We start from the raw sequence: 26237 nt of genomic DNA, 5'->3' as shown, positions 1-26237 counted from the left end.
GACAAAAATTTTGAATGGATTCATGGAGGGAGTAATTGTTTGATTGGGACTTATTGATTGTTCAGGTAACAAGTGAAGAGATTTAATAGACCACTAGTGGGTGAATGGATGGATTGAGAATAGATGTATGGATAAAGCAGCTTAGTTTAGCAGTTTATATTCTGCTGAGTGACACGTGTATTAAGAAAAGGGTGCCAGACCATCTAACAGTATACACCACAGAGCTGTTGACAATACTACTGGCATTACAGTGGATAGAGGCGAAGAAAATAATCCTGATGTATAGAAAGCAAGTCAAAGGCAAATACACAAGGTTCATCTGGATCCCTGCTTATGTGGGTGTGGAAGGAAATGAGCAGGCAGGTGCATATTTTGGCCAAGCAACTCTGAGTTACAAAGATGGACATACAAAGGCATATGGGTGATGAGAGGAAGGCGGGCTTCAAATGTAGAGAAGAAGGTATTTCAATGCATCAAAGGATAGGTCATACAGGTCTCAATCACACGTTACTTCTTGACGTCACTACGTCTTTTGGGGAAATTAGTTAAAGCAAAGTATTATGAAGTTCCACAGAGAACCACTTGGTGGAGGTAATGCGCCGGTAAGATGGTTTTTCAACCTTAGATAAAAAAAACCCAAAGAAGAAGAAAAAGGAAGTACATCTGATCCACGAGACGTTGGTAGAACGCTGTTGTTACGAAGCTATACCCAAGAAAAGAGCCGGACTTGACCCAAGAAAAGTGCTTTTGGACATCATGTGAGTGACCACAACGATCTTACCATTACGGTCTCCTATCTTGCAGTTAAAGGCTGAATCGCAGCCCATTGTGAGTTCTGTTACATCGCGAGCATTTACATGGATAGCTAGCGATATGAAACAAAGCTAGTTAGCTCAAGCTAATAAACGCTGTATACAAGTGCGAGCTTTTAGTATACGAAGGCCTACTTTTTATTTGAGCAATTACTTCTCCGTCGTTTTATAGGGACTTATTCATTCAACTCAGTTGTATTTGGACAGACTTATATGAGAATATCAGCACAATTGTTCGTAGTATGTTTACATGTTAACATAAAGCTATCGGCATTTTCATGATCGTTGTTCGCAATATTTTATTTATTTATTTAATTATTTAAATGAGAGGAGTCAGTTCTTGTTTAAAGTGCAAGCTTTCGGTTGGCTTTCAATGCCGTTAACTTAATACCAGAAACGGACCGACTGCCTACAAACACAAACATTGTGACCCAACCTTGAAGCTAGCTTTCAGAGAAAGTAGCTGTTTTTCAGAGAAGGCTACTGTAGTTGTGCATAGAAATGCTTCGTGCATTTAGAGGAAAAAAATGAGAATTGTAGGTAGATCAACTGAGAACCTGCTTTCCCCCCCGCCATCGCATTTAAGCAGTCCGTAGACGGATAGTCGTAGGTGCGGCGTTGATTAACCGAATAGTACATCAACGGCGCCGCCATATTGCTCATTACATCGTGGAAAGCCGCGCATTCACACGTACCGGAACTAATGCCTCCCGACTTTTGTTATTGTGGTGCGACCATACCGGTCTAAGTTTGTTTTATTGCCAGTAGTAGAGCTCACCAACTTTTATAGTGGTCTCGACAGTATTAAGGTGAGTTTGTTAAGACTCATTCATTGCCACGCTGAAACAACGAATATCACCTGTTATAAGTAGTGCTAAATATCTTCCTCAAAATTATATCCTTATTTGGTTTTATTTGGAACACCTCAGCTGTATGTTAAAAGGGTTAATAAAAATAACGGAAAGAAGAAAACATTAAATTCTCTGTGATTGTAACTTTTAAAAGCCTAATATGATAACTTATTTAGATTCCAGTTAAAAGTTGTCAAACCTTACTGTGTTTGTGCTGTTCCAGGCATGTGTAGTTTATTTCATTTATTTGACTTATTCTTCCAGGAAGAGCTTTGTTGAGATTAAAAACATGTTTCAAAGAGAATAGACGGATGGGGCTAGGAAGCTGTACTCTTGTGCAGATAACTGGTTAACCTACAGATTGATTTCAGTTAGACTGAAATCATTATTTGCTAGTTAGCTCCACTCAGACTTGACACATATGAACAGGAGCTGAGACCTGGTGTCAGATTTTGGTGTAGCCTTTGCCTACATTTGCAACTGATAAATTCTGATCCGCACAAGGAAAACAATCTACACCCATATTTCCAGTCACATACTATAAATGTAGGTCAACGTGTTTAGTAGACTGAAACTACAGAGAAATGAACAGCCTCTCTGAGCACTATTAGATTTAAAGTGTCATCATTCACATGTTAGTTTGATCATGCTGATGAAGTTTACTTGTGAAGCTCAGTCCCATCTAACATTTGAATTTGAGCTAAACCCATGCTTCTAGTGGTTGACTTTGACCATTGGGCAGTACAGATCAAGTACATCATTCAGCAGAGGTGTCACTTTTTCATACTACACTGGCAATTCCACACAAGTGTCTGAGACAGATAAGAGACACTTGGTGTTTGTGGCCCTCACTGCTAATCAACCATGACGTGTTAAAGCAGTTGACAGCAAAACCACTTTATCCCAACTAATAGTCAGCTGTTCAGCCTACCACCATCGTGGAGTCAGCCCTTGGGTTAGATGCTTGGGGCGTAGTTATTTTTTCTTTTAGATTTCAGTGTGTCCAATTTGAAGGGTACCTACACTGCTTCAATACAAATTGAACTCTCCTTCTAAAAAGAGTGAAAGCTTATCTTTCCAATCTTGTCTTACTTTTTTTTGTGGAAGAAAATTCATAGTTGATCTGTTATGTTTTTCAGGAGTCTGTTAACAAAACCCAAATCGGAGATGACTCCGGAGGAGCTCCAAAAAAGGGAGGAGGAGGAGTTCAACACTGGCCCCCTGTCGGTACTCACCCAGTCAGTAAAGAACAACACTCAGGTCCTGATTAACTGCCGGAATAACAAAAAACTGCTTGGAAGAGTCAAGGCTTTTGACAGGTATTTGAACCTAGTTCGTAGATTTAAGTGTTATAAACATGGATGTGTTTATTCTGTGCATTTCATTTCAGATTTTCCATCCTGCTCTTGTTGCTTTTTGCCCTGCTGCCTGTTACATGTATAAATTTACAATTGTTTGTGCTAAACATTTAAATATAAATTGAATCTTCTTTATTTTAAACATATATAACTAAAGTATGTCCGTTTCAGCACACAAGCTAAAAGATAACTTTGTTTTTACCTTAATGTCCTCAAAAACTAAAAGTCATCTTAAATAGTTCTGTAAATGGTTCTCTATACTGGTAATACTTTGAACAAAAATATATAAACTGACTTTATTGTTAAAGCTTTCATATATAACAGGAACTGTTATATATGAAAGTCTATATATGTATATATATAGACCCTGTTATAGACCCTTAGCCCTGTTCTGTACTTCTTACCAACACTGACACCACAATGTTTTATTTGTGTAGTTTGATATTTTCTAGTATGAAAATGTCAGAGATGTGGTGTGTCAAGGACATGTTATCCAAAAATGTCAATTGTTTCATGACTCTAGTGGTGGTGCAGTGCCCTCAAACACAGCTTATTTGAGATGAAAATATGCCTGTCATCCAGGAATCTAACTTTACTACCCCTCCTTTCATTGAAGGCATTGCAACATGGTTTTGGAGAACGTGAAAGAGATGTGGACTGAAGTGCCGAAGAGTGGGAAGGGAAAGAAAAAGTCTAAGCCAGTGAATAAGGACCGCTACATATCTAAAATGTTCCTGAGGGGAGACTCTGTCATCATTGTGCTGAGAAATCCTCTGATTACAGGCAAATGAGACCCGTTTCCTGTCTTATTTTCTATTTCATCGAAGTTTTGGAGTTTCCTGTGTTTTCATTTGAATAATAAAAGTGGTAAAAAATATTTCTGCTTAAAGCCCTTATGTCTCTTTCATTTCAGTCCCCAAATATATCTGTAAAGCTTTGTTCATACATTTAGATTTGGCATATCATTTAAACATACAGTTATGTTTGCAATGAGTTAACACAGGCATCACACAATCAAGTAAATAAGTAGGATTCCAGCTAGACAGTTTCAGTATTTATTCATTAAAAGTTCCAGTGTAACTTTTCCTATAATTTTAATTTGACACTTAGAGAAACCTCTAGTGTTCTGTTCACATATTTACAATCAAAAATATATAACGCCATTATTCTTGTATACATACAGTCCATATGCCAGCTGTTATTCCACCACACACCAACCTATCTGTAGGATAGAGGATGAGCTGTTAGCTTAGTCTTAAGTCAATGTAAGCAGTTGTCTGGGTATTGTGCCCCCACGTCCCCCTCTACTAAAACTTTTGGAATTATAATAAAAATTAAAGTAATTCCATCATAGCTTTACCAATATGAATGTTCAACCTGCTGTAATGTATTTATAAATGTGTTTGAATGCATACATGTGTTTAAAGCTGGACCTTGCCAAGTGGCAGCTCTACTCCAAAACACAACCCTAACTCCAGAAAGTTAAGAAGCTTTGTAAAGTGTTGATGAAACAGATTTTGATTCACAGAAACTCCACATTTAATTGAAAAAAGTGAAATACAACATATCAAATGCTGAAACTGAAAAGTTTCACTGTTAATAAGGGAAAAAAAGACCATTTTATTCTTGATGCCAGATAACAGAATACTGGAAGAGTAATGTAACGGTGAAAAGTAAAACCATCTAGAGGTACAAGTTAGTCGCGTAACTGGATATAAACAGAGTATTAAGAGGCCAAGGCAGCTGTATGACTGTACTGCTCAACTTGCTTGTGGTGTGCTTTGCAGGATTTTGGTTCTAGGAAGTGGAAGTAAAGCTGAAAGCAACGCTGCCTTGGTATCATCAACTTATGGTTTACTTTAACTTTAATACATTTTTATAGAAATAAACAGTAACCTATGAAAGGGCTATTGCCTCTTTTATGACGGTGTTCACCAACATCTTTAACATCCCTTCCCTGTTAATTTAACAGAAGTAAAATACTGGGTGTTTCAGCCGTATCATCCTAATGGGTGGGGGTAATGCCCCCAAAACTGAGTGCTGTGCACAATTAACGGAAAAAGAAAACTAACAATGCAAATACTGAGCATTGTAGGTAATAGTATGTAAGGGGACAGACTTTAGAACTCCCCCAATATGAAGGACTGCATATGTTGCCCTTCTACTACACTTAGTACATTTTGGCCAAATTAGTATGCACTGTGTTAGTATAGTTGGGGGTTTCAAAAACAGCTCAAGTCTGTCAGAAGTAAAGATCATAGAAGGTTGATTTCTCTGTTATGAGAGACTCAGTGGGGACACACTTTAGCAAATTTGGAAAGAATGAACCCTATTGTTAAACTTGGGGATTTAATCATCTACAGTATATGATATTTAAGTTTTCAGGAAATTTGAAAAAATGTTTTTACGGAGGAGATGAATCAGATATGAATAAAGTAGAATGCTGCAACAAAACTTGTGTAGCAGGAACCGAGACAAGAATAAAAAGCAGCTGCTCAGAATCCTGTTCCCACTATAAATTGAGAGTTTGAGAATATCAGCCCCTCCATTAAAGTCTTACACCAGCTGTATTTTAGAGAAAGGTTTCAGCTTCGATCACAGCAAAAACATATGAAAACATTTATAGGATGTTATTAAAAAATGAGAGGATGCATTACACACCTTTTTTAACCATGTTGCTGCTAATATCAATTTTGAAGTGAGAAAAAATATTAAAAACAGCAATATTTCTGTTTTAACATTTGATATGTTGTCTTTGCACTATTTATAGTGAAAACAACTCATTGAAATGGAGGAAAAAAATGTGGAGTTGTGATGAAATGTTGCACAGTTGTGAGCTTAAATGTACTGAAATGAACATAAATGCAACTGAAACTTGGGACAAATGCTACACTGTTCTGTCAAGTACTACAGATACTTGACTGAAAGATTAACTCATGAAAAAATTATTCAAAGTTTGTAGTGACTCAGTTTTGCTTTTTCCTTTGAAAAAAAACCCAGATTACTTTTGACCTGAATTTGTAAACAACAGGCACCCATTACTCTTGACAAAGAAAAGAAATCAACAAAACACTTTTTATGTTGTTTAGTGTATCAAGACAACAATGATGTAAATGATGTTAATTTAACAGATGACATTAGTAGTGCAACAGCACAGCAGACTACTCATTCTTTTTGAAATATTTTGGGGATACAAGGAGGATGATTATGACTTAAGTTTAAAAGTGTTACCTTAAAGTGCCTTAAATTAGCTGCAGTAGCTTGCATTTTTTTGTTGCTTTTTTGTGTGATTCTGGATCGTCTACCTTTACAGAAGGGCTTCGAGATGTAAATCTGGATCCCTTGAAAACAAAAAAGGATTCTTGAGACATGAATATTGTTCAGACACAATCGACCTTAAGTAACTTTAAGCTTAAAGACAGATCAGTTATAGCACCTATGTTAAAAAAATAAAATAAAAATCAAATAAGACCTTCAATGCAAAATAGTGCATGTTTAAACTCTGTTTTTTATGTTACATAATAAAACAACAAAAAAAAATTGTTCTGCCTGTTGGGGTAATGCACAATAGGACTATTTAAATATAAATTTCAGGTCAAACAATGTAAGACTTTGAAACACGCTGTAACATGTAACAGAGAAATTTAAATCAAAGTTAAGACACATGAGTTGATGTATGTTTCAGCCGAACATGTGATAATTTCCTTAAGTTCAAAATCCAACTGCTGTTGTGTACAGTATGCATGTGCTGAATACATGTTTGGTCAGTTGGCAGAGCAGGGTCCCAGATCCAGAGACTAATGTCTTTGTTACAGCAGTTGTTGGGTCAGATCCTGGTCCCGGCTTGTTTTGGTGCGCTTCCTGCCCCCTTTCCTCATATATGGGCCATTCCAGTGCCCTAGTTCCAGTGCCATTTGCGTTCCCAGAAAATAAAGTGTCTAAATGCATAAGATTAACTGTAAAAAAACAAACTTTTTTTTAAAGCAGTGTCCCACACATTGATCTGACAGCATATTTGATGAATACATTGTAAAAGACCTTGAACACTTAGACTTTGCCATGAAATATAATTTCAATCCTTCAAAAATGTAACTTTTTCTTTTTTTTTACATATCTATGTTACTCCTTATCTCAACCAATTTTTAAGTTTATTTTTTTTAATTCAGTTGAAATTCACAGTTTAGTCCTGTTTCTTGGTTTTCAATCAGTCCTGTTACCCTAAAACAATAACCTCTCTGAACATTTTGGAATATTCCACACGTCACATGGTACACAGGGAGAAGCCTCATTCAGCCAAAAATAATAACTTCATTCATTTATTTCTCTGCATTTTTGATGAAATTTCAAATATGACTTGGCGATGTCAATCAAAATAGGCTAATTCTATACTAAAAAACTCAGTCCTGTAGGGTTCAGTCCTGTTACTCAAATGGGGAATGACAGAACTGAGAACCAGTAAAAGAAGTGATTAGGATCGTCTAATCACGATAGCCTTCTAGTCAATTGGTGTGAGTATTTGTTGATATAGTGCTGACTTTGAGTTTTAATTTCTTATATTGTTTGGATTTAAGATCGATTTTACAGTGTGAGTATAACACCTACAGGGAACAGGGAACCATTAAGTGCTGCAGAAAAGCAGTGGTGCGTTCGTGTTTTAAAGCAAATGAACGGAGATCAGATCATCTTTTTAACACTACTTTTCTTTGTTTAAGATAACTTTTCCCAGGATGCAAAGCGACGAGGTAATATGAGAACAGGGGTCTGCAACCTATGGCTCTGGAGCCTCATGTGGCTGTTTGACTCTTTGGCAGTGACTCCCTGTGGCTTTGAATAAATATTATTGATGTAAAGAATTTTCATTTTTGTAAGATAGAATATTAATAAATCCTGAAAAAAAAATCAATTTAACCTAAATCTAAAACCCAACAACCCTAACCCTACTAACTTTAACTAAGGTCATTTTACTGCCAATGTGCTAACTTAATAAACATACTTGACGACAAGAAATTAGCCTACATTGATAATGTTGCTCTACTTGTTATTTTTTTATTGTCTGCAATGTGATCAAATTTAAGTCTTCTTTTTGTAGTTCTACAATGTCATAAATTCAAAAAACTTCTTGTTGGGATGATTACATAAAAAATTTAAAGTGTTTTGGAGAAGATAAGATCGATTTTGTGGCTCTGGAATAACATGAATCCAAGTGAGAGGACTCCTTTGATAGTAAAGGTTGTAGACCCCTGGTTCAGAAGGTAAACAGGCTACCTGCATGGTGCTACTCACAGCTGGGTGCTCAAAGACGTGTCTGTAACGTGTAACATTAATGAATCCTGGTTGTATCTTACCAGTGCTCATCTTCCAACTCCAACATCACCAAGCTTTCAAGTTTGAACAGACCATTACATGTGGGTTGGAATAAACATTATCACACACAGCTTAACCTGTGTTTTAGCCCATGCTCTATCACCTTCTCGTTGAGCTTTCTTCTGCTCTTCTGTACATTTTCATTTTGCCAGTCAAGCTCTCCTATTACTTCAAAATAATCCAACAAATCTTTTTCTTAATCACAAAGGACAGAGCCTGTATGCAGATCCAGTTATTACACAAACAGGACCATTGGTCGTAATGTACCGTTATGGAACAGCATATTCAGCCACAGCATTAGCCGCATACATAACTGCCAAAAATTGGCTGCTTTACTGATTTCACCATGAATGCGAGGCAGGTGCAGTCTGGGGAGCTCCCTGGAAAAGCCTTTCCAACAAAGTCATGTTGCACATGCTTACTCCACATCAACCGCAATAAACATAGAAAGCAGTAACAGTGTCACTGAGAAAAGCGCAAGAAAATCACTTTTTTTTTTGCTTTGCTTTTTTGAAGCACTGAAGTTAGTTTTCCTTCTGTTACACCAAGTTCATTCCTTTACTTCACTGTTATTTCTAAAAACAACATTAACCACTTTTTTCAGTTGTTCTTGGTCCATCACTTACACAAGTGTTCAAAAAATGACAAGATGAGAAAATTGATGAGTCTTAGGTCTCCTTCAAAATGTAAAATTTCTTTGATTAAAATGAAAAACTACTACTTGTGTGCATTTACTGTGACTTTTTTTTTTGTCAAAAATATACTTTTTATGAACATGTAACCAACCCCTTCTTTAAAATATACATTTTCTTGAGGGGAAAACAAAGCAAAAAGTTGAGAGTCTTTTAATCATTCTTTTTAGATGTCACATGGGTTTTGGTAACAGGACAGAGAAAAAAGCAATCATCTTCAACTTAAGAAATAAATGAAAAAATGAAAAAAAAAATGCTTGAAATGTGCAAATACACATTTTCAGTAGTTAATTGTGTATATTATCAGATTTAAAGTTGAGAAAAGACAAAAAATTATGTTTATTTTGAGAGAGTTACAACAAGCAAATGGCACTGATTAGGTGGAATGGCCCATATCCTTCCTATTGCCGATCAGAAGAAGGGAAAAAAAATCATCATGTTAGCTGTAACATCATGTTATCACTGAGGACAAAAGACAACATCTTTCCACCTCATTGCAAAGTAGCAATGATGAGTCATGTGTCCAGAACACCAGCAACGACAAAAACAGTAAAAACTACAACAGTCACCAGCATGTTAAAGTCAAGTCTGGTCATCAGGAGGATGACAGTTCACAAAATTTAGAAAATTGTTGTGTTCTATCAATCCAAACCCAAAGCTGTAAAGATTGTCTAATGCTGAGTGTATCCTTTGTGTTGTTATTATTACTTTTTTATTTTTTAATGGAACAGGTGAGAAATATTGTTCATAGGTTCCATGGTGGGCATGACAAAAAAAGGTGCACAAAGTGAAGCAAAATATACCGTTCAATGTATTCAAATCAATATAACTGCTCTCTCTTGGCCTACTTGGCTTAATTTTTGTGTCATTATATTTTCTTACCTCATCAAAGTTTTGAACATTGTAGTCTTTTTTTATGACTGGGAATACATTTGTGTATTCTAAAAAAAATACACTTATTTGACAATCCTCCCTCGTTTCTCTAAGATTAGAAGATAAGAAATTACATTGTTTGGAGTCCAAAACAAACAAACAAACAAACAAACAGACAGACAGACAGACAAACAGACAGACAAGAAAAAAATATCACACTGAGCAAGTCATGAAAAGATTTAGCGCCCAGGTTGTAGAGAAAGGGTTATAGTTGTTCTGACCACATGCCAGGAAAACTGATCCAAAAACGAGTTTGTCCATGGTAAGTCAGTGTCTTCAAATAAACTCTGCACTTCAGAAAAACAGTTTGCTCTAAGATAAACAGGTCAGGATTTGTTGAAAGTTACAAAAGGGCAGCTGGCTGAATTGCTTCATGTTTAGTAAGTTTAAGATCGGTTAACTCCACAAAGTCACAAATATTAATGAGTTACGTTCTGAGAAACACTGCAATGAGTCAGATTTCAGACCAGTGAACCTGCTCTACTCTGGGCAGGCACCATGACTGGCACTGCCCCCATCCGCTCCAGCGTGGCTTGGCTCACTGCATACGAGTGTGTGTGTTGCCCGTGTGGAGAAGGTAACCCAGGTTTAAGGCTCACAGAGCCATTGCTGCGCACCATTGTAGGTGGGGAAGGGGCAGAGTTTGTAGTGACAACTAAAGTCTTTGGTGGCGGTAGTGTGTGGCTGCCATTGGCAAATGAAGTCATTGCTGCTGCTGTGGGCTGCATATGGCGGGCTGTTGGGGCTGAACCAGGTGCTATGACCTCTGCACTGTGGCTGTGTCCAGTGTTTGGTCCCTGGCCTTGTCCATGTGCGTGGGAAGAAAAGGTGTGGTGAGTGTCTCCGTTGTAGCGTGTATATGAGTTGGTGTCATAGTTGGGTTTGGGGTTGTGCCAGTAGCGACTGTTGTATGTGTTGGTGGACGTCAAAGTATCATTTTCTGAAGATGATGCATCTGCATGGAAAGCCTTTACCGAGGATGACCTCTTGGGAGGAAGGTCATCTTCTCTGTTGAGAAGGGAAAGGATGGTGTGAGTGTCACTGTTAGGAGGTACTGTAGAAGTAAGTTACAAATGAAATTATTCAACAAATTAAAATGTAAGAGCTTCTCTAGGCATTCCTCACATCACACAGTGAAATTATTGATAAACTTTTTTTTTATACCTCTGTCCTGAGTTTTTTCAAGATCACATTTAATATTGAGCTCATAGATCTGATAAAATGGTCTGAGATAATATGCATAATAGTCATAGAAGTGCAAGCCTCATATCAACCCAAAGTAAAGAATACTTGTTCTGAAGAAAAGGCATTTAGATAAAGGCTGGTGTTAACTGGGAAAAAGTAGTATTTCTGGACTTCGAAACCATCTGTAAAAATGACAAAATATAAAAACCAAACCTGATCTCATTTGGTATCTCCTCCTCATCGTATTTGTTCTTGTTTTTCCAGTAGAAGACTGTGACTGCAACTACCAGGAAACAAATGATGACAGCTAAGACTCCTGTAGCAATGGTCCCTGCTATTAGTCCAACGCTCTGAGGCTGAGCTGCAGGACAAAGAGATGTTGGAACAGATTTGCAAACATTTTACAGATATTTCAAGTTCTGAGAGAAGTAGATTTCCGACTTTAACTTTCATGGTTAAAGCAGACAGAATGTTTATTTCCATTGATGAATGCTCTTCTCTAGTCATTCATAGCCATGTCAGAACAATGTCAGACACTGAAGTGGCACCGTAGCTGAAGAAACTTACGTGCCACAACCTGCAGGTTGAGCAGGCAGGTGCTCTTGCCAATTACATTGCTGGAGGTACATTGGTAGAGTCCTGATGTGCTGGTGCTGATGTTTCTCAGTGTGACAGTGCCTTGCATCTGATCTGGTAAACACACATAGTGAGACACATGCTAAGTCAAGAGGCAAATCATCAAATGCACCACACAAAGCACACTTCAGTGGGACACATGAACAACACATTCAAGGCGTGCAAAGTTTATCATTAATGTTTATCTAAAATAGCATGAAGCCACCAAGTCTTGGTTGAATTTGGCTGATCTTCCTAATTTTCTTAGGACAGTCATCATGGACGACAGAGCAACAACTAAAGGTCAAAGTGAAGAAAACTGTAGACTGAAAGGTTTCAGATTCCCAGTTGATGATTTATGAATGGTTTGAGCTGAGGTGTCTGATAGATCATCATTTTTTTTTTTTCGAACACCAGATTATCACCTTTGCCACCTTGTAACCAGAAATATGACCACTGGGGCTGTAGCAGCTCTGAATGGGCCCTCGCACCAAGCTGGGATATGGTTTATATTGGGGATGCCATATGGTTATGACTGTGAATCTCAATGACTCAGTTTTTGCTCCCATGCAGAGTACATATTTCTCCACAATGCTAATGCTACCAAGGTTGTGAGGAGCACTTGGTTATGGCCAGCTTAAAAGGAAATACTAACTTTCAACTTCCAAATAATGGCCCAACAGTGTTTGTTGGAACATTCAAAAGTTAAGAAAATAGTCTACAACTATTGCCATCTGAATGTTTTGAGGCAATAAGGTTGAAAAGGTCTTGAGAAAGCGATTTGCTCCTCTCCGTCATGAGATGCTGTGTGACACTTTGGTCATGAGACACCTTCTCTTAGACCATCAGTTCAGACTGAACAGCTGATATCAATTTGCACTGATAGGGGGAGGACTGCTCTCTAGAAAGTCACAGATTTCAGCTGGTTTCTTGGCTTTTCATGTCCTTTTGCATCATTTTTTCTTCACATGTTCAATATTTATTCCCAGTGACACTTTTCTTTTTTACACATGCCTTGATTTAACAACAAATATGTTTTGATTTTGTTGTAAGTGTTGTTACCAGCACCTGGTTCAAATTTCTTTTCAGTAGATCCATCAACAATATGTATACCAAGAAAAATATGAAACGTTCAATATGTATTTACCTCCTGTTGTACATGCTGAAACAAAACTGATCAATTGCTGACTGATTTGCTCTGAATATATGATGATGTTCTTTCCCAAGAGATCCCCTTTGAAAAAGTGGGCTCGTTTTATGTTGGCAGACTTTGACCAGCTGTACCACCCACACTGTCCATTCCCTCTCTAATAACAATAATACTGTATGTAAATAAGTAATAAATAATGTAAAGCACTTTTCATTACAGGATCTAAAAGTGCCCCAGAGTAAAACATGATTAAAAACAAATTTCTGCAGCGGCATGATTTTGCCCTGTCTTTATCTACCCCGAGGTTTCACTTCTCTGCCTTCACTAACTGAAAACAGCCAGTAGATGGCAGCAGACACATGGTCAAGTTTGAATGACGGAGCCTCCAGCTCCTCAGCAGTGGGATCTTTCTTTTACATGATCCATTAGGGACTGGGAGAATGCATCTGCACAATCACAGACAATCAAATCATCAAACCTCCTAAATTACTGCTGTAAAATCGTTTGATAAGAACATACAGTTGAAATTATTTGTTTTTGGGTTTTTTTCAAAAACTTCCCAAGCACTGTTAAACGAAATAATGAACTCATAAATTTGTGACTAAGTACTACAACGACTTAAGTTTTCATACCGAAATTGAGACTTTGTGAATGACGAGGAGGAAAGAGAGCAGACTGCAAGGAGTAATGAGGTTGAGAACTGAGATGCCAAACAAAGACAAAAGTTTTGCTGTTGAAATACAATTTTGCTAAATAAAAACATGAGTTGACTGAAATGCAACAGTTCAAAAATATGCCTGACATCAAGCATAAAGAAAAAGGAAAAAATAAAGCTGCACATATTGTACTCAAAGTGGGTATCTCAAAAATTAATATTCTTTATACAGACAGACAGACACAGAAATCCAAATTTTCTCACTGTGAATAATTCCATATATTCATTATCACCTCTCAGAGGGATCAGTAGGAAAGGAGCTGTTAGGAAGGCACATTACATAAAGGCAGACTGTTGTTAAGACTGATCCTAGAGTGTGTCAGATTTACCAGGAAAGAGGGGCTCAGGAGAATTCAGACAGCCAGCTTGTTTATAATACCTTGCATGGAGTTATGTGGAAGTTTGGGCAAAGCGTCCAGCTTCTCCCAAGAGTAGGATGGTGTGGGAATACCTTCTTCTGAGCTGCAGATCAGCATAATGTCACTACCCATGTCCAGCGAGCCTTGGATTTGACAAGCTGGCTTTGAGGGGGGCACTTGCAGAAAGAGAGTACAGGTGGAATTATTTTACAAAAGAAATCAAACGTTTTCCTGCTGCAGTGGAAATACCTTTTTGTCATAAAATTTGGCAAAGGATTTGTCTTGTGAGTTGAACATTGAGAAATAAAGGTAATAGTTTCAGAAAATAAAACAACTTAACTCAATCTTCGTCAATGGACTAAATCAGACATCATTAAAGACTCTTTTCACAAAAGAAACTGTTTCTGTATTTGTAAAAAGAAACAAATGAAAAAGAAAAGTTCTCTGATAACTTGCAGTTGGTTACCTAGCACAGTGAGCCCTATGACGCCAATGTTGCGCCCTCCTCTGTCTGGGAAATTGTTGACTAAACACTGATACGTCCCTGTATCAGTCAGCTGTGTGTTGTTGATGAAGATGGAGGCACTTGTACTGGGCATGGTGGCCACAAAGCCCACGCGACCATTCAGATGGTTGGCGAGGCTGAACACTTGGCCACCCTGATAAATTATCACCTGGATTGAAAAGTCAGAGGGAAGGGGTGGAAGACAGAAGAAACATTGGTAAAGGTTACAACAGGATGTGGTAAACAAACGTTAATAAAACCTGTAATATCTCATCTTGCTAAAAAGAAAAAAAATCAACTGTAACAGGGAGTGGGGTGTCTCAATTTCTGTCATATCATTTCAAAAAGGTTGTCTTTGCACCTTCAACATCTCCTTAGCAACCTGTTCAAACATCTGTCCCTAGAGCCAGACTGAGTTCTGCTTCAAGGAGGAAAATAGTTTAACAGGAAAGGCAGTTTTGTGTTTAGAGAAACCGACAATCAAAACCTTTTTCAGATGGCAGCTATTCAGGTAAGGAGCGCATACATACTAAAAAAAAAATTATTGGGAAAATAGCAGTTTTTTCATTACAGAAAAACAAAACATACAAGCACAGTACTGGAGTGAAGGAGAATAAACTGTTAATTTAAACACAATACAGAAATGGTTAGAGAACTACCACAGTTACAAAATAATGGACACAAACATGAAAGAAAATATCATCTGACAACCAGACACACAATCACGCACCCTCTCTCCCAGAGACGGGGCTAGGATTTCAGTTTTGGGTGGTTTAGACAACTTTTGTTAAAAAAGTTTGTAGATCATTAATTTAATTAATAAAAATGACTGAAAATATACTAATGTTTAAAGTATATTTGGTTGTTTCTTTCACCTTTATTTGCATTTTTATAACTCTTTTCATCATCAGACAGCTCTACCTGCAATTGCTCTGCATGGTACTGACCAAAGAGTGGCGCTCTAACGCACCAGTATGCTACAGCGCTACAGCATTCTGTTTAGTGTAAGCTGGAAAAGCAAGGGCATTAAATAAAATAAAATAAATAAAAATCTACATTCTTTCGCAAAATAATGTTCTGATCCAGCCCACATGAAGCTGAATGTTTGATAACTTTTTTTTCCCCAGCAGGCTAAAAAACATGGCTCATTTTACAAAGACAGAGCATCTAACACCAACAAAACAAGCATAAAGTAATACAATTTTACCATGCTCTTTAAACTGGTTAAAAATATATATAAATACAAAATAATCATGAAAAGTTTGGGGTGGGCCTGTTGAAAAACAGAAGGGCATGGGACCTTTGGGCCCACCCATAATGCCACCCCTGCTTCCTACACACCCTGGCTCAATGAGGTGAAACTGAGCCTTAAACTGAGCTACAGACAGCAGTCTCTCGTGAATGACAAAATCATGTTGAGTTAATCAAGAGTGAGGCAAGTTATGATGTGCTTTTATATAGCATCCTCTTTAATGTTAACTAGAAGTCTTTAATGCTGTGTGAATCTAACAGTGAGGGCACTGACAGTTACAACCACTTTGTCAAGTACAAATTTCTACCTGTTGATTAAGATTGAGATACAATTGAAAATCTCTTCCTCTTTCAAATAAAGAGCAGAAAGATTATTTTCAATGTTTTCTTCATGGTTTGCATTGTGGTAGCATTGTCACTAAGTTAGTGAGCAGCCTCTTGGTTAATAACACCAAGTCTGATAGCTGACAGATTTTGTAAAGATCCATTATGTCCTTCCTCACAGTGGCCAGCAGCTCAAGTGTGAGCACCTCTGTCTAATTCAGAATGCTGAAAGGCCGTGGCAACGGCGTGTTGACTGGGTCTTGTTTATCATGGTTTTGTTTTTTTTCCCAGACAATCTGACTTAGCATGGAGATGAATGGATACAAAAAAACTATATTAAGCTGAATTCAGTTAAATTGATGTTGGGGAAGCACAAATAATAAAAATATTAATAAAGAGGGAGCTAGCAGACCCACTTTAATACCAACTTGACAGCACCCCCAGGATTCACACACTTTAAATCTGATTAGATGGTTTCATGGTTAGCCTTTTTATATATGAAAGAAAATGTTACATTTTCCTCAAAATCCAAATGTATCAGCACAAAAGCTCCTTCCAGACTGAAACTTTGAATTAACAGCTCATTTGAGAGGCCGAGGTGAGTTCAAACCAGACTTCACAGATCAGATGCGCCCACACAAAGGATGAAGCACAAGCAAACACTTCGTGCACACAGACAAAGTCCCTTGCATGCAAAACATTTTTCACCTCTCAGCTGGCTCAACATAAAAGCTGAACAGGACACACATGTACATATAGCTCATACTAGCAGCTCTGGCACTCACACACAGAAGTAACACAGACACACACAGAAATACACACAAGCACTGAGGAAATCAGAGGGTCTATTCACTTTGGTGACAAGCGCTCTTATTGAACTGCTTTGAGGCCCAAGCAGGGGAACAGCCTTCTGTGTGTGTGTGTGTGTGTGTGTGTGTGTGTGTGTGTGTGTGTGTGTGTGTGTGTGTGTGTGTGTGTGTGTGTGTGTGTGTGTGTATCTTTGTGGATGAGATAGAAATAATGGTTGGAATGGATACAAATCAAGATTGAATCCTCTCTTGATGGTTTTCCCTGGCACACTATGCTTTTTCCTCCTATGTGCTGATGTGTTGACAGTGCCTCATTCGTGATGACTTTATAAAACTGCATCTTAAGAATGTTTGAGTGCTGGAGTCTTGGTAAGTGTATATCCACTCAACAGGAGTGAATTAGTTTTGGTAACTGTATGATCTTTGCTTGGATCTTTATCCTTTCTATTTTTTTTAGTCAAATATATTCCCATTTCAGAGTCAATGTAAAGACGCTAGCAGATGCGAATTCCTGCGCCATGGCACGAATGGCTCAAATTGGAATAGCGTGAGTCGATCACAATAGATGGTGTGAATAAAACACAAGGATTAAGGGATTAAAAGCACATATGAAGGGAACTTTATTTTATCATGTAAACTTAAGTCAAATCAGACATTGCAGCGCTCTTAACAGTCTATGCAAACTGCAAAATTATTAAGTACTCTGCACATAGCATAGAGGCTTACACTTTCTGCTTATTGCGTTTCTGTTGAGATGACATGACTTATTTTGTTACTCTATACTTGTAAATGTGTAATGACAAAGTTTAACCTAATCTCAAATGCTCAGCTCATTGCTAGCAAACTGTAGTGCTACTGCTGCTGCTGCTAAGGGGCTATAGACAAAAACCTTTAACTGTTAAGTTACATGACATCGTATCAAGCTGTTAGATAAATCATATAATATTATTTTATAATGTCACACAATTCATAAACTTTGAAGGTGGTCTCAGCGACACTGCATTTTGTTTTACACCTTGCCTTATCCGTTTCCTCCTCTCCATCTGGAGTTTCTTTTACATCCCGTGAGCTGGTCTTGATGAAAAAGATGCTTAGTTTGGCACATGTGGTTGCGTCAGACTGTAATGCTTTTCTTTTTTTTCCCCAATCTGCTGCTCCTAGAGGTACAGAGGTCAAAACTGAAGCTCACAGGGGATAGAGCTTTTCCTGTCACTGCTCCCAAACTGTGGGACAAGCTTCCCTTCCACATTAGACAAACCTTCTCATTGTTTATATTTTAAAAACCATCCTCAATCCAATTTTTATTCCTTGGATTTTAATCCAGCCTTAAACTGCTCCGGTTTTAGTATTTTACTTTTTGTTGTTTTATTGTACTTAAATTGCTCTTGAAGACAATTGTTTTATGCTTTTGCCTTTTTTGTACAGCACTTTGTTTAGACTGTAGTTGTTTTTAAAGTGTGCACTAAACAAAGTTGATTTGAGTTTTTTGAGCTATTCTTACTGTCCATTTTCTCGTGTTTGTACTCATTCTCATAATCCTCTGACAAGCACTGCTGCCAGTGCAGGCCACCCAGGGACAGTGTTAGCAGCTACTGTGATATATTTCAACCCAGCGTGATGACTGGACACTGGCCCCTGTAGCCCCAAGTCCAACCAGGCCACCTGGAATTGTCCAGATCCTCCCAATTAGCCACTCCAGGCCTGCAGCAATGTACAGAGACATCCTGGATGAAAATCTGCTCCAACACACTTTTGACCTCAGACAGTTCAGACAGTTCATCTTTCAGCAGGACAACTAAGCACAGGGCCAAGATGTCAGAGGAGTTGCTTCGGGACAACTCTGTGAATGTCCTTAAGTGGCCGAGCCAGAGATCTGTCTTGAATCCAATCGAACTGTGCACCAACGCTCCATGTAGCTTGAGCAGTGCTGCTAAGAGGAATAAGCCAAACTGCCCAAAGACAGGTTTGACAAGCTTGTGGCATCATATTCAAGAAGACTTGAGGCTGTAACTGCTGCCAAAGTTGCATCAACAAAATAAAAAAGAACAGGCTGTGAAAACTATTATTATTTTAACAAATTTGCAAAATTTCCCAAAACTTTTTTTTTTTCCAAGTTGTCATTAAGGGGTGTTGTGGCTAAATTTTTGTGGAAAAAATGAATTTGTTCCATATGGCTAGGATGACAAAATGTGGAAAAGGTGAAGTGCTGTGAATACTTTCCAGATGCACTGAATTGAGGCTCAACCTTGAACTTCCACTTTAGGCGCGTTCTCATCGGAGTCAGTACAACACAGAGAACAGAGCTTCATCTTTACTTGTTTTTTTGGCTTATGTTAAGATGTGTTATCTGTAACTAACAGGCTGACATGACAACAAGTAAACACTGTCAGTTTGTAAGTAGTTTAGTAGCCATTTATATTTAGCGCAGCTGGCAGTCCGGTGCTAATATGTAACGTTAGAGAATCCTGGTTCTGTCCTGCCAGTCATCTACCCAGCAGAGCTAACATAACCTCACTCTTCATTTTATTGATAGACTCTCAAGTTTGAACAGACCACTGCAGAATAACTGCTGACTGTGGGTTGAAATGAACATTATCACAAACAGCTTAGCCCCTGTGTTAGCCTTTAGCTTGGGCTGTATCACTCTCTGGTTTATCTTTCTTCTGCTCCTCTGTCCTTTTTCTGTCTATCACCTTCACTACAAAATTACTTATAGAAATCATCTTTGGTGGAGAAAAACACAGATCTCTGTTATTATTTCTCCTCACTACTAAACTTTGTCAGCTGGCGTGGTGTTGTCATGGAGACCTAGATATGTCGATTCGGTCCTGGACGACCCGCCCTGGAAGCTAAGAAGTAGCAGTTTAAAATAACCTTTAACCAGTAAGTGTGCGTGCCTCAGGACTGGTCCCTGCCCTAAAGTGCACAAGCCTGTAAAACTAAGAACTGCTTCAGCTCTCTTCTCACAAATTCTTTCTTTACATTTTACCGGCTGGCTCCTCATCTCTTGGCCCTCGCAACTTCACACCAAGACCTGTGCCTCGGTGCATGGCGTGCTGAAGATTCCTAAAATTCTCTGACTGTAGCTGTGCAGCCCTGTGTGTCAGAAACACACTGAAACTTAAGAAACAGATCATCTAATCAACAACTGAGTGTGTCAGAGAGGGGAAATCCTTCAACAAAGCTGCCAATGCAAAAGTCAACACCTACATCCCGGCAGTGAAGTGTCCTTCTTCAGTCAGTTTATCTGTGTGGATGTGTAGTTTGTCAGTGGGTTTGCATGCATGTGCACTTTGTGTGTGTGTTTCTGTGTGTGTGTCTGTGTGGTGGGAACAGCTGTCATATAGAGCCCTTTATAGGCGTGAGGTAATTAGTGCAGAAGATGATTGTATCATTTGGACGGCCGACCAATGCAAGGGTTCAAAGGGAGGCAGGTGAGCTTGTATGGCCCGCAGCTGCATGTAGAGAGAAGGAGAGCATGAGAGGCTGCAGAAAGACAAGAAATAAACTACTATAATAAACAATGGTAGGAAATGATGTTTTCAAAATGTTTTCAAAGGTTGGAAATGTGCTCTCTCTTTCCAGTTCCAGTCAGCACATGAGCAGCTTTATTTTGGACGAGCTGAAGTGTCTTTGAAGTGACTTGCTAGGGTAGTCTGATTAGTTTTTGGTTAGTTTTAGCATTTACTGTCATGGTGAAGTCATGGAGTCTCCTCATGCCTAACCCTAACCCTAACCCTCTTCCTCGTGGGAGGAATATACAGGTTTCTCACTTTTTAAAAAGTTTTTTTTACTGATTTTCAAAAAAGAGGTAGAATAAAAAAAGAAACAACATGATGGAACAAAGAAAAAGCAAAAATAACAAAAAAGGTGAGGGCATACAGACAAAAAAATCCCTGATTTAGTTTAACTGATTGAATTCATCTCCAAGCTCTTTGAATTTAAGAATTGTTTCCATTCACTGGGTGATGTTTTATGTCTGCAGCCCACTGTTTTTAACTTTGGACAAAGGATTATATAGTTGATCCTGCAGAAAATCTTTGTGACTATGTCTCCATGAGATAAAGATTTAGTGAGCACCACCAGTGGAGCAGATAAGGCTTCCAAACCATTTTGATAGAGTGCTTCGCAATTGGATATACCTCCAAAATTGATAATTTGCTAGTTTAAAAGAGTATTTAAAGTAGCCCCAACAACCTGCTCTGTGTACTTTATTTCATATTAATTTTGAATTGGCAATGACAGAATTTTCTGTCAATTGCTACAAAATTAAGGCCAAAAAGACCAAAGCTTCAGTTTCTATCTGTGGTCTATCTTTTACTTCACGGTCTATCAGTCATGATCTCATCTATCTTATTTAATTAGCCTGGTGAAAATACTTCAAATTTGGTAGAGAAAATCCTACATGGGACTGTGATTTCTTCAATCATAGTCTACGATGTGATTCACCCCCATCATAATATCAGGGAGGGTAAAGGAGTAAAGACTGATACAAGAGGAAATGGAGAACCAGCTGCAGCAGAACAGTTACTGGTTACAAGGAAACTGACAACAACTAGACTGAAGTAGGTAAATGACAAGAACATTTATTTTTTCAGATGATTTGAACAATCACCTGCCCCTCCCTGCCCAGACACCACTGCTATTACCCCCCATTGCCCCAGCAACTGACCCCCTCTCCCCCAACCTCAGCAGCAACCTGTGCTCAGCCCCCTGCCCCTTCGTGTGCCTCTCAACCAGCCAGGAGAGGACACAACTGAGTGGGTGCAAAACTAAGACGGCTGCACATCCTGATGGCATCGGCTCAAGGCTCTTTAAAACGTATTGACAAACTGGGCGGGATAATGGGGCACATCTCCAACTTGAGCCTGAAACTAGAGAGCACAGTTATGAAAAACCTCTTGCTTGGTAGTGGTGCTGAAAACCCCTCACCCAGAGGACTTTAACAGCTACAGGCCAATGGCGCAGACATCGCAGCTGATGAAGACCCTGGAGAGGCTGTTTCATGGTCATCTGCCTTTTTTTTGGATAGCACCGTCTGGAAGGCTGCTGTTGAGCCATGTTTCCATGAACACAAAAATACAGCAGTCCCTCACAGTCCCACGGATATAGCAGAGTAGTTGTATATAATCCAACTTGTTGTCCAAGGAGCCAAAACATTGGCCAAAACAATGGTAAGATTAGCCGAGAATGAACCTCAAAGTAAAACTGTTTTCTTTAATGTTGGTGAATTGCCTGTTAATCTAAACAAGTGGTAATAAAGTTAAAAAAGCTTAAAATATTTTTCTTTCAGGCTCTTATCTTGCCCTCCAGATAATCCTATCCTCTTTTTCTACAGCTCCTTTTCCTTGTCTTCTCATTCCACAGTCTGTTTTGTCAAGACGCAGTCAGACAAAGACTGCAACAGTTTCTGACCAAAGCAGACACTATATGAAATGTGCAATTCATGCAGGCATGTTAGCAGGAAGTCAAACATACAATGGTAACCTTTGAAAGAAATTGCACGATGCTTTGTAAAGTATGTTTCAGTAATCACACTGTTAACAAAACAACCAGCGCTGACACCCAACAGCTTTTGGGCCAGGCTTAGCCCATCATTCACACAGGATGGATTTCTGTCTGTCAGACATGTTGGTACTTAACGGCCATACCAAAACTCACCCAAACAGGTAATCCATATGAAGCCCAGCATTGAACCATATGCTAGTTGATCGGGTACAGTCTTGGTGTTGTGTACTTGGGCCAGATCTGGGTCATCATTTATGTCTGGATGTGGGCCACAGCACTGCTGTTTACTTGATCAACACCCAAGGCAAAAAAAAAATGCCATTAGGGATGTCTTTTAAAGGCCCTGTGAGGACTTCATGGGATACTGAAATAGTCTTACTTCTATTTATTAGCCTGTTCATAATCCATGTTTTAAAATGAGATCATCAGCACAAAAATCAATTATTTCTAAATGCTATGTCTCAGTTTCTGTGGGCAACCCGACCAAGCTATTTTCTGCACAAAGTCCCTCTGACCACCATGCAACCCAGCAAAGTTTAGCAATGAGAACAAGATCTGTCTGGAATTCTCCTCTCACTTTCATGCTATTCCTTCCATGTAGTTTCCTGTGTGTATACTGAAGAAAGGAATATATGTAAGGGTGTGCAAGAGCAAATGTATGTTAGAGAGAATATGTGTACAGATCAAGTCATGTGCACCAATGTTATGAGTTTTCACTTTGAACAACTGGATGCCTAAATGATGAGCACTGTACCTGTTCTGGCTGGTTGGCATTGGACAGTGGTATAACCATCCAGATGATATTCAGGTTGTTAAGGGCAGCACTGGTTGTAAAGGAACAGGGCAGGATGGCTGCTTGGCCACGGGCCACCTGGATACTGCTCTGGGATACTGTCACATCCAGCGCCTGTACACACACTGCAAGAAGAAGAAGGAGGCAGGAGTGAGTGTCTTGATATTCACAACCAAGCATGTAACAGAGGGAACAAATGTATCTCAGCACAACAAAGTGAAACACTGGAAAGATGCATCTTGTAGATCACAACTCAACCCTAGATTTATACACAGTGCGTGCAGCGACAGGCACCATGCCGTACTTAGCTGCCACTCTGGTCAATCACTGTGTTCACACAGCATGCACTGCGTCTGTCTCTGCTCGCTGCAAGTCTGTTTTTGCAGGAAAACAGACTTGGAAACAAACAGGGTATCTTCTACATTTTTAAAATAAAGCGCCATGTTCCGTATTTAAGATCAGGAGACAGCAAATCTCGTCCTTATATTTCTATACTACGTAACTACTGGTGTCAGAAGGCCAGAAATTATCAGCAGGTCTGAGACCCAGAGGTAATCTAACTCCATGGATGAGGAAAAATTTATCTTAAAGGTGGAGGTGGAAAACTTCATAACTCAGCAGATTGCTTCCTTGTTTTTTCTTTTTTTTTTTCTTTTTTTTTTTTTTTTTTTTAAGGCTCCCACTGTTTGCACTGTTAGTTTTAGCTTCTTCCCTCTGGACAGATGTTCACAGTCCTGAGGTGTAAGGCATTGAGATACAGAAATAGCTTTGTTTCTGCTTTTATTATTGAGCTGAAAAAGATATTGAGATATTTGCACATACTTGTTTATTATTCATCATCTGTTGACTTTTATCTCAGTTTCATTTTTGTGGTTTTCATTTATCTGTTGGATTTTTTATTGTTTTATTTAACTATTTTATTTCTTTTAAATGATATCCTCTCTCATTCCTGGAACTGGTGAAAAAATCTTTTGCTCTGTTTTTTCATTAAAACGGTACATATGAGGATTCATGGATTACAACGATAATGATTATATTGTATCAGTGGGGCCAAACACCAACACTAAAATAACCTTTGCAAACCATTTCATGAGAAATTGTAGAAATATATATTATTCCAACTGTATGGGCTACAGCAGGAGTGGCCAACCAATTAGAGACCAAGAGCCACAAAAACTACAGTGGTATAACAAAAGGTCACATCATACACACAGTCTTACAAACTCCCTCTCACACATGAGTGAGTGAAGTGAGTGACAGTAGCGCACATAAAAAAGAGAAACTGAAACCAAGTATTCAGCTCATCATGCAAGTATTGATCAATACTGATTTAACATTGGTATCTATAAATCAATACTTTAGATCAATCTGCACACCACTACACATAACAATGAATTGATCTTTTTAGGAATGGATCAAGAACATAGACTGTATATAGAGTGGACAGCGGGCTCCGCCATTTACCATTGTACGGTTTTTAAGCCAAAATTCCCCCGTCACAGGAGCAGCCATTGTTGCAGTTGTGCAGCCAGAGTCTGCGCGGTAGAGACTGTGAGGGATTCTGGGAAAATCTGAGTGGAGCTGGGCGACAAAATAATAATTCTTTTTTTTCCTTCAAGAGTCTAATCTCTTCTTGGCTCTATCTCTCGACATATTTTACGATCCCCGAAAAAAATACACAAGAACAACAGCTGTCAACTTGAGTACAAGGTAGCCAAATGATATCTTCAAGTCGCCTTAGCAGTTATTAGAGAAAAACCATTTCACTGAATGGGACAAGGAGCTATCTTTGGTAACTTGTTCGAAAACTACAAATTATAAAAGTTTCATTAAACAAAATAAGACTGGGATTGAAAATTTCAATTTCAATGACTGCCTTTAAAGGGTTAAGTCTGTGCACATACTGTATGTGCTGATGCAAATAGCTGCTACGAGCAGCCATTCGCAGTCTCTTTAGTAAAGCTGACTGTTCCAGTTGTGATCTGCTGTAGCAGACGACAGAGCTACTTCCCTCATGTGGGCTATGCTGTCAACCACTACAAATCAATAGATACAAACATGCCCATGCTATTTTGAGACCAGCTAAACGCATTACTGCCTAAATCAACTTAAATCTTCTCCACAAGAACTTAACCATGACTAGAAACTCAGCAGGAAGTAATTATAAGGAAAAATGGAGAGATTGCACTCATCCCTGATATTTTATTTGTCCTGCGAATTATCCTTAACTATAATAATAAGAGATGATGACAAGTCATAAGTTAGGAGTAAAAACAAAAACATGCATACAGTGCACTCTGGTATAGATTAATTAGACTGGCTGTGATGCACAGACATGAGGAACTAACAGATAACCCAGCTTTTAAGATGTTTGATGTGCAACTCTTGAAACACTAAACAAAATTCCTGTCTCTGAATCAGTGTTCTTTCAAATTTTGGACTCATCCGAAGTGAATCAGAGGTGAATCAAGAGACAATAAATGATCAAACAAAAGCATCAACACATCAACACATGACCTCAACACCTGTGCCCACACACACTGTGTGTGGGCACAGGTGTGTATACTATTCTTTTGCAGTAAACCCATGGGCTTTAAGAGAAATTGTGTTTGTGCATGGCAGATCTTGTGACAGTGCCACTGCCTCAAAGGCAATGGGACAAATCAACAAGCAAGCAAAAGCACAAGTAACCCAGGTGGTTAAATTGTGTACCCAGCTGCTAAATGAGAACTCATCAAGCACCATGCTCAAAGCACTGCTGATGAAAAAAAAATGCAAGCACACTTATTGCACTTCTCATCCTGGTCAAAAGTCATTAGTATAGTGATTCATAAACATATTCTCAACTTTGAGTTGGCTTCTAAGCTGTACTTTTTCTTTCTCTTGGCACAACAACTTGCAAGAGGTGTTGCATCAACCACAACTTGTCATTTTTACACTTGGGCTTTATTTCCAATTGACTAAAAAATATATAATGTCTTCATGAAATAATCAAAACCAACATTTAGAGCTT

At 38.6% G+C, this 26237-nt stretch overlaps 2 protein-coding genes across 2 annotated transcripts in view; one reads left to right on the top strand and one right to left on the bottom strand.

Moving 5' to 3' along the window:
* Positions 1–610: 610 nt before the first annotated feature.
* snrpd2 (small nuclear ribonucleoprotein D2 polypeptide) lies at positions 611–3898 on the top strand. The gene is made up of 3 exons (XM_074679224.1): positions 611–758; positions 2803–2982; positions 3638–3898. Coding segments are annotated over exons 1-3 (357 nt in total). The 5' UTR covers positions 611–756; the 3' UTR covers positions 3813–3898.
* A 3216-nt stretch (positions 3899–7114) lies between these two features.
* Positions 7115–26237, bottom strand: part of igsf11 (immunoglobulin superfamily member 11) — a 60237-nt gene continuing 41114 nt past the window's right edge. The window contains exons 2-7 of the mRNA XM_074679223.1: positions 23186–23349; positions 14501–14708; positions 14055–14210; positions 11763–11885; positions 11409–11556; positions 7115–11018 (exon numbers count right to left, since the gene is read on the bottom strand). Coding sequence (XP_074535324.1) covers positions 10472–11018; positions 11409–11556; positions 11763–11885; positions 14055–14210; positions 14501–14708; positions 23186–23349 — 1346 coding nt within the window. The 3' untranslated portion in view covers positions 7115–10471. The remainder of the gene's footprint in view (positions 11019–11408; positions 11557–11762; positions 11886–14054; positions 14211–14500; positions 14709–23185; positions 23350–26237) is intronic.

Source organism: Halichoeres trimaculatus, unplaced genomic scaffold (assembly GCF_033239565.1).
Source record: "Halichoeres trimaculatus isolate MK-OKI-2021-1 unplaced genomic scaffold, fHalTri1.1 fHalTri1_scaffold_9, whole genome shotgun sequence".
Taxonomy (NCBI): Eukaryota; Metazoa; Chordata; class Actinopteri; order Labriformes; family Labridae; genus Halichoeres; species Halichoeres trimaculatus.
Note: the sequence above shows the minus strand (reverse complement) of the source record. Positions and strands in the feature narration are given on the sequence as shown.